Genomic DNA, 9595 nt, shown 5'->3' on the forward strand with positions numbered 1-9595 from the left:
CTATGCTGTATTTTCTGTTTATATTGTAACTGGTGTGCCGTCTTGGACAGGTCTCCCTCGAAAAAGAGATTTCAATCTCAAGGGACTTCATGGTTAAATAAAGGTCAAATAAACAAATATTTTGTTCGATCGAGGTCATGTTGGAAAACCGTTATTTCCGACGGTCATGAAAGGCAGCAACAATTCATTTGAACTGGGGTTTAAAGTTGCCTTTACATGCTGATCTGCGGTCTGTTATTTAAACATCTCCCCCGAGACTTTGGCCAAAACTGGTACTGAACAAACCGATACCAAGTCAGCACTTACAGATAGCCGCGTTCATGAAAGCAGGAAGTGAAACTTGTCGCCACTGCGATCAAAACTTTGACATTAGGCGAACAGTTGCAAATATAGAAATTCGCTCTTTCTCCTCGTTTTGCCAGCTAGCTAGCTAGCTAGTCCTCAGCGATGGACAAGCTTCGTCGTGTGTTAAGCGGCCAAGAGGAAAATGAAGAGTTGGGTCTTACTGCACAGGTAGCTATGCTAGCTAAGCTATCTTAGCGTATGACAGTAGCTAGGTTATACGCTAACATTACTAATGCTAACGTTCTGTACGTTAAATTGGTCAAATCCATTACAAAATAGTGATGCTAACGTTAGGTTGCTTTCCTGTGTGAGACTCGGCGTTACAGTTCAGATACCTGCTATAATTGTTAAAGTGGTTTTGTTATCTTTAGTTAGCATTAGTTAACAACGTTATATTCGTTAGTAACGTTAGCTCTGTAACGTTCACGTTAGCATTCAGACGTAGCTAGTTAGCCAAGCTAACTTAACAGTTTCAATTTCCTGTTTTCTCGGTGTCTTTTCAGCTTCTAACAGTTAGATCAAAGCTAGCTTAAATATTCTTCTGTCAGTTTTCAAATTGTATTGTTTGTTTATTTACACTTTTTACACGCTTTCCCGATGAGGAGGAAATGGGGTAAGGTGCTGACTTGAACAATTAATTTCATAATAACACGTTATGGAACTTCTTTAAAAAGTCTGCCACGCTTGCAAATTCTGCATTTCTTTGCAGAGTTTAGCTACTTTACAGTTTGGTCTTATTGGTTAATTTGCTTAAGTTACGAGTACTGAGTAATGCATGTGCCTTTAACCAGTGATTTTTGTGTGTGTGTGTGTGTGTGTGTGTGTGTGTGTGTGTGTGTGCGTTAAGATAATACTGTAGCTGGGTTTTATCATAGAATGTCAGGCAGTGGCTGTTCTATCCTAGGCTCCAGCCAACGTCATTAAATAACCAGTAGAGAGCCTGTGGGTCTTTCTGCTGGTCACTAGGTTTGTCTTGTAAACATCCTTTCATTGTTCTCACCAGGTATTTGATGCCAGCACTCTCAGCTACAGCACCAGGGTGAAATGGTTTGTCATCTGCTTTGCCGGAGGCATCCTGTGTTCAATACTTGTGAGTGTATCTGCCTTTTTAGTTGAACCTTTATTTAATGCAATGTCTGACTTTAGGAATGCAGATCTGTGTACATAACATATTAATGCTGTGAGCCATGATCCGCGTTATCTTTCCTTGTGCTATGTTTGGTTTGTAGAAGGCACTATAAAACTCTTTAAGTTATGAAAATGGCTCCCCGCAAATGTCATTAAAACAAATTCCTGTTCTCTTGCTTGTAGATTAAAGTAATTGACACATGTCACTTGTACTTAATTAAAACATAATGGTGTCTTGCTGTCAGGAAAGAGTTGAAATTAGTTTGTAGAGTGTAGTTTGCAGTTTAAATTACAGAAAGTCTTGTCACAGACAGCACTTTCAACCGTTGGACGCCACCGAGATAGGTATTTGCAACGTGAGTTTACTGCATAACAGAACCTGTGTAGGCCTGGGTTCAGACGAACAAGAACAAGAAGTATCTTGATGTAGCTTCCATTCATACATTTAAAAATACTTACCTTTTATCCAAAGCAACAGACTGCCCCATGCAACTTTTTCTGTAGAGTTAAGCCATGTCCAGGATTTTCTCCTTTTTCTGAAATGCAGTTATTAGCTGCAGGCTATTTTAATGTCCTTACAGACCCCAATTAACACTTGAGTGAATGTTATTTGCTGCATTTCCTTAAAAGCTAAATTAATAACCATGTTCTCTGAATGTCATCCCTCCCTTGATGAAATGCATACCCTATTCACACTCATTGTGTCAACAGTTGTCTTCAATGAATGATCCAAATTAAGAACATGCATGTTGATTATAACACCACTTAGGCATTGACTCTTAACCAAAGCCTTCTAGTATTTTGACACTAGGGGGAGCCCATCGTGTTTCAGTAAAACCACATGACAGCTCACAGAAGTCCTTGATGTTTTTGTTTGTTCCAAGAAAGAAATAACATAAAACGTACGCCTTCAGTCTTATTAATGTCCAGGATTCTTTTGGCTACTTTGCATTTATCCCTATATGAAGTGTGGGACATTATTCCGTCTTGCTGACAGAGACTGTTTTGCTGTTTTATCAGGGTACAGCTCTGCTGTTCGTTCCAAATGGAATCAAGCTTTTTGCCGTCTTCTACACGCTAGGAAATGTCGCAGCTCTTTCCAGGTAAGAGTCTTCAGAATTATAATGTCATGATATATTTATCTTACCAGTATGGCGCACTGCCAGGAAGACAACAAATGATGAGCATACACTCTGAAATAGTTTAGATGACTGACACACTACTTACACACTAGTTACAGTCAGCCTTGGCACAGCTACACATTTCTCCCTAGTTTTGCTTCCAGGCTGTTTATCAAGAAGACAGATAACATCAAGTACTGTAATGTTACCGTCTCCTCTGTGCACTCATCACCTGTTGCTCAGAGTTAAAAGCACAGTGTCTAAGGGACCATGTGATGTTATCATTTTGGATTCATCTGATGCATTTATATTTTTATGATTACATAACAGTTGGCACTGCTGGTTCTGCTCCTTTAAGTGGCTCTCCCTTCGCCGCACAACACGCCGGTTAATCACCAGATTACCTATGACTAAGGATGGCACAATTTGATCAGAGCAGTCACTCTCATTGCAAAGTGGTAATATTGCAGCTAATTGGGATGATTTAATTGTGGATTTTTTATAATTATTTGATTAATTTTGCAGCCCTGCATCTTAATTGTATGTTGCTTAAAAGACAGTAGGAAATGGTCAGGGATAAAGAGACAGGGGAACAGACTGACATTTCTGTGTCTCCTAATAGTTTGTTTTGATATCTGCCTCTAAGTAGACCAGACAGTGTTTGCTGTCATCATTATTTGTATACAATTCCCTTCCAGTAACCGGACGCCATACTTTCAAGTCTGTGTGCCCTCACACAGGCAACCTCTAATCTTTCTTTGCGTTATATTCTGATTTGCAATAAACCAAACTTGTAACTGAACACAATAAAAGTCAAGTCGGTCTAAAGGTTTCCTTTTTGTGGTATAACATTAGTTCAGCAAGTGTTTGTAGGATCTGTCTGTGTGCTCTAATTACGTTGCTACACTGATATAAGGACACTACGGTATACTGGATTTTACATCATTATGGATTATTTAGTATAGATAAGCCGAGGACCAAATGTAATCATTATGTCTTTGACTTTAACAGTGACCCATTGATGAGGGGATTTTTGTTTTTGTTTTCTCAGACAGGGCAGTCTCTATTTTCAGGTATCATATGTCCAGAAGGTTTAGATGCGTCAAGAAACTGGGTCACCTTCTGCTTTCATAGCCCAGGTTACCGACCCAAAGCAACACAGTGTCATATTTTAAGGATCTTAATGCGTTTTTGTCTGTATGTAACTTTGACAGCAAGACAGAGACCATTGGTTCCTTCATTTCAACAATAGTAGTTGAAGGTTATGTCAAAAATAAAAGTCAGTGTTGTGATGGATCACATGCAAGTGTCGTAATAACAAAACGGTACATATATCTAACATGTATTGTCTTTTCTGTCAACAACATGACCCCCTTAGGACAAGCAATATAAGTGTGCGGCTTTGAAAAAGTCACGTCAGTTATATAAATTTAATGTGGTAGATATTTTTACATTTATAGATTCTACAGCATTGGTTTCATATCAGTATTGGCATCACGATTTCTGTCATCCTGCTCCCTAATCCACAGTAGCAGCATGTGCGTGGTTATCCTTAGTGTCTGTCATATTGACCAGTTAATAAGCATCCGTCCCTCTCAGCAGACAAGTAGAAAGAGCCTGCGTCAACACAGACTAACAGATGTGACGCTACACAGACTCCCTCTTCCCACTCAGCTCTGTATGCCTCATCAGCGGGGAAAGCCTTAGTCTTCTTACATTTACTAACGTCACACATGCATCATTTAGTAGGTTTTGAATGCGTCATTGTGGCGTTTGGAATGAAATATTTACCCCCCCTCCCCCATAATTGCAACATGTAGCGTAAATTAGATTACAGGAGCGCCACGATTCTGATGTCCCTCTGAGATTTGTTTGTGCGTGCACACACACACACACAGACCATTCTAAAATCCACCTAGACCATATCGTTTTATATAGAGTAATAATTTTCTGATATTTTAAAGTGATAAACACAGATTTTTGACCTGAAATATTGAATATTATGGAGGTGTAACAAAATGTGTGTGAGAAACTGGGAATCCTTCAACTAATATACGCACGGTGGAACAGGCAATGAGAATACACCACAGTGATGAATGCTTAGAATCTAGTATGAAGACATAATAATGAATGCAATAATTAAATAGATTAACATTTTAAGCAACAGGCCAGTGTATGTTTTTTGCTGATGTTTAATAAGTGTAACTTGTCTGTTTTGTTCCTCTAAAGCACCTGCTTCCTAATGGGACCCATAAAACAGCTGAAGCGCATGTTTGAAAAAACAAGACTGATAGCCACCCTTGTTATGCTGGTAAATACAATGTGTTTAATGTTACTTTGGACCTTAAGTTGAGCCCAATTTGTGTCACTGCATATTTAGGTTTTATCTTGCTGTATATTGGAAAGTATGCCGTACCTTGTTTCCAATAGAAATGAAGTGTTCGATAGCAAGTATATAACTAATACAACAAGATAACCATTCCTTTTGTCTTTTGCCAGCTCTGCTTTGCCTTAACTCTTTGTGCAGTGTTTTGGGTGAGTAATATATAGTTTTTAAAGCCAGTGCCAGTCTTAACTTTTTTAGTGCACTGTCTAGTGTTGTTCTAATAGTGTTGTCCACTATTAGAATAACCAGTTTGTGTTTTCTTCTACAGTGGCATAAAAAAGGGCTGGCTATCATCTTCTGTATTCTGCAGTTTTTGGCAATGACGTGGTAAGTGTAACCGGCAATCTCTTTGCTGTAGCACAGTTGGCAATTAATTTACTCATCATCACTCACACCTACTCCCATGAAGCCATCTTTCGTGATAAAGAACTTTTGCACCAGCCTTGCATCAAATGTCTGTGAGCTGTGTTGATCACACTGCTGTTGCTTTAATGGCCCTGACACACCGATGGCTGACCTTTGGCAGAAAAGGCAGTCAGACTGACTCCGAGAGTTGGTCAAAAAAGTGCCTCGGAACACACCAAAGCAATGCAGACTGCCGACGGCCGCTGATTGGACAAACATGTCATGTGGGTCTGGTTTTTCCGGAAATTCACAGCCAGATTGTCATGGCGTCTTGTTCAGAATACCACCTTATATTTGACTAAAATTGCTCACTTAAACGTGTTTCTTAAAACATTTTAAGCGCGAAATACAGGCCATTCAGTCGCTGGATCTGTCTTCATTTCAGATCAACAAAGGTCAGTTTAAAAGATTTTTGTCCAATTTTGAGAATCTAGTCACGCTCATTCTGCTAGTTATTTCCGGTTTAGCACTTCACCAATCAGATTGGTCAGTTGAGTCCAACTGCCGGCAGGGCCTGCCTTCCGACCAAACAATGTCAGTTTTGGCCAAAATGAAGGCTGACGGCTCCTCACACTAAACAGACTCGGTCACTGACCTCGCCAGACTTTCCGATGGCTGATTATCGGGTCAGTGTGTCAGGGCCTTCAGCGGACTTACTGCTATTGGCACGTGTACTACGCTAAAATGGTTAAACTTCAACAATTTCTTATTGTTTTGGAGCAACATAGCTTCAGTGTAGTTCAAGATTTTTTCAAAGCATACATATCCCATGTAATTGTCATGTAGTAGTAATAATTAGATGCACATATAAGGTAATATGACCTGCGACATCTGCTTGACATTTACTGTACCTGTTGAGTGATGTTGTAAAGACTGGTACAGGTACTGTAGGATGCCAGGCATTATGGTACAGTAGGTCAGTATATTTTCGGCCCGTAGAGGAAGAAGCATGCCAGGATCAATGTAGACTTACATGGAGACGTTGAGACAGACAGGTGTTAGTGCCTGTGTTGTTTACACATAACACAAAGTTGCTGCCAGCTATCTCTAGGGTCATTACTACTGTACTAATAAAATCACAGGTAAATGGTCCAATGAGAAAACATGGCACCCATCCCGGAGTCCTTAATTAGTTTTATACTTGTCTTTAAATGTGTCAAATAAAAAACCTAAACCATTTTAATGTCCCTCACTCACATGCGACACACATCTACACACTCGCACAGTGCGTTTTTACCATTTAGACGGGAACGCGACGGTGGAGCGTTATAAGATTTTCACTCTGGAGGGTGGTTTCAGTTATTTGAGCCGTTGCCGTCTAAACAAAAGGCACTTCTGATAAAAAATAATTTTAGGTTTTCACCCGCTAGCGTATTCGTGTAAACAGAGCCTAATTGTCATTTATGAAGAAAAAGTTCCAATCTCTATTTTCTTACTTCTCAAAATTTGAGGGTTTGCTGCTTTATGTCAAATATCTTTGGGTTTATGCAGTTGGTCGGACAAACAGACATTATCTTTGGTTCTGGGAAATTGGAACGGGATTTCCTTACCCTTTTCTGGTTTTCGTAATATATTATAACTAATACCATATACACTCACCGGCCACTTTATTAGGTACCCCATGCTAGTAACGGTTGGACCCCCTTTTGCCTTCAGAACTGCCTCAATTCTTCGTGTGCATAGATTCAACAAGGTGCTGGAAGCATTCCTCAGGGAGTTTGGTCCATATTGACATGATGACATCACACAGTTGCCGCAGATTTGTCGCTGCACATCCATGATGCGAATCTCCCGTTCCACCACATCCCAAAGATGCTCTATTGGATTGAGATCTGGTGACTGTGGAGGCCATTTGAGTACAGCGAACTCATTGTCATGTTCAAGAAACCAGTCTGTGATGATTCCAGCTTTATGACATGGCGCATTATCCTGCTGAAAGTAGCCATCAGAAGTTGGGTACATTATGGTCATAAAGGGAGGACATGGTCAGCAACAATACTCAGGTAGCTGTGGCGTTGCAACGATGCTCAATTGGTACCAAGGGGCCCAAAGAGTGCCAAGAAAATATTCCCCACACCATGACACCACCACCACCAGCCTGAACCGTTGATACAAGGCAGGATGGATCCATGCTTTCATGTTGTAGACGCCAAATTCTGACCCTACCATCCGACTGTCGCAGCAGAAATCGAGACTCATCAGACCAGGCAACGTTTTTCCAATCTTCTATTGTCCAATTTCGATGAGCTTGTGCAAATTGTAGTCTCAGTTTCCTGTTCTTAGCTGAAAGAGTGACACCCGATGTGGTCTTCTGCTGCTGTAGCCCATCTGCCTCAAAGTTCGACGTACTGTGCGTTCAGAGATGCTCTTCTGCCCACCTTGGTTGTACGGGTGGTTATTTGAGTCACTGTTGCCCTTCTATCAGCTCGAACCAGTCTGGCCATTCTCCTCTGACCTCTGGCATCAACAAGGCATTTCCGCCCACAGAACTGCCGCTCACTGGATGTTTTTTCTTTTCGGACCTTCTCTGTAAACCCTAGAGATGGTTGTGCGTGAAAATCCCAGAAGATTAGCAGTTTCTGAAATACTCAGACCAGCCCTTCTGGCACCAACAATCATGCCACGTTCAAAGTCACTCAAATCACCTTTCTTCCCATACTGATGCTCGGTTTGAACTGCAGGAGATTCTCTTGACCATGTCTACATGCCTAATGCACTGAGTTGCCGCCATGTGATTGGCTGCTTAGAAATTAAGTGTTAACGAGCAGTTGGACAGGTGTACCTAATAAAGTGGCCGTGAGTGTATATACACTCACCGGCCACTTTATTAGGTACCCCATGCTAGTAACGGGTTGGACCCCCTTTTGCCTTCAGAACTGCCTCAATTCTTCGTGGCATAAATCAACAAGGTGCTGGAAGCATTCCTCAGGGAGTTTGGTCCATATTGACATGATGGCATCACACAGTTGCCGCAGATTTTGTCGGCTGCACATCCATGATGCGAATCTCCGTTCCACCACATCCCAAAGATGCTCTATTGGATTGAGATCTGGTGACTGTGGAGGCCATTTGAGTACAGCCAACTCATTGTCATGTTCAAGAAACCAGTCTGTGATGATTCCAGCTTTATGACATGGCGCATTATCCTGCTGAAAGTAGCCATCAGAAGTTGGGTACATTATGGTCATAAAGGGATGGACATGGTCAGCAACAATACTCAGGTAGGCTGTGGCGTTGCAACGATGCTCAATTGGTACCAAGGGGCCCAAAGAGTGCCAAGAAAATATTCCCCACACCATGACACCACCACCACCAGCCTGAACGTTGATACAAGGCAGGATGGATCCATGCTTTCATGTTGTAGACGCCAAATTCTGACCCTACCATCCGACTGTCGCAGCAGAAATCGAGACTCATCAGACCAGGCAACGTTTTTCCAATCTTCTATTGTCCAATTTCGATGAGCTTGTGCAAATTGTAGTCTCAGTTTCCTGTTCTTAGCTGAAAGGAGTGGCACCCGATGTGGTCTTCTGCTGCTGTAGCCCATCTGCCTCAAAGTTGGACGTACTGTGCGTTCAGAGATGCTCTTCTGCCCACCTTGGTTGTAACGGGTGGTTATTTGAGTCACTGTTGCCCTTCTATCAGCTCGAACCAGTCTGGCCATTCTCCTCTGACCTCCGGCATCAACAAGGCATTTCCGCCCACAGAACTGCCGCTCACTGGATTTTTTTTCTTTTTCGGACCATTCTCTGTAAACCTAGAGATGGTGTGCGTGAAAATCCCAGTAGATTAGCAGTTTCTGAAATACTCAGACCAGCCCTTCTGCACCAACAATCATGCCACGTTCAAAGTCACTCAAATCACCTTTCTTCCCCATACTGATGCTCGGTTTGAACTGCAGGAGATTCTCTTGACCATGTCTACATGCTAATGCACTGAGTTGCCGCCATGTGATTGGCTGCTTAGAAATTAAGTGTTAACGAGCAGTTGGACAGGTGTACCTAATAAAGTGGCCGGTGAGTGTAATATATATATATATATATATATAATATATATATATATATATATATATATTATATTATATATAATATATCTATATAATATAATGACTAAACCATTGATTAAATGTGAAAATATTAGACTCAGTCAATAATAGTTTAGTTGCGCTCCTGGTGTTCATACTAGTTTTAAGTCCGTCTTAAATGTGTCT

The 9595-nt window shown here is 41.2% G+C and overlaps 1 protein-coding gene across 1 annotated transcript; it reads left to right on the forward strand.

Moving 5' to 3' along the window:
* The first annotated feature begins 184 nt into the window (after positions 1 to 184).
* LOC116679976 (vesicle transport protein SFT2A-like) lies at positions 185 to 5432 on the forward strand. The gene is made up of 6 exons (XM_032509393.1): positions 185 to 513; positions 1349 to 1435; positions 2494 to 2576; positions 4824 to 4905; positions 5094 to 5129; positions 5249 to 5432. Exons 1-6 carry the CDS (start codon positions 448 to 450, stop codon positions 5309 to 5311), a joined length of 417 nt encoding a protein of 138 aa, XP_032365284.1. The 5' UTR covers positions 185 to 447; the 3' UTR covers positions 5312 to 5432.
* The last annotated feature ends 4163 nt before the right edge of the window (positions 5433 to 9595 follow it).

Source organism: Etheostoma spectabile, unplaced genomic scaffold, assembly GCF_008692095.1.
Source record: "Etheostoma spectabile isolate EspeVRDwgs_2016 unplaced genomic scaffold, UIUC_Espe_1.0 scaffold00018290, whole genome shotgun sequence".
In the NCBI taxonomy this organism is placed as follows: Eukaryota; Metazoa; Chordata; class Actinopteri; order Perciformes; family Percidae; genus Etheostoma; species Etheostoma spectabile.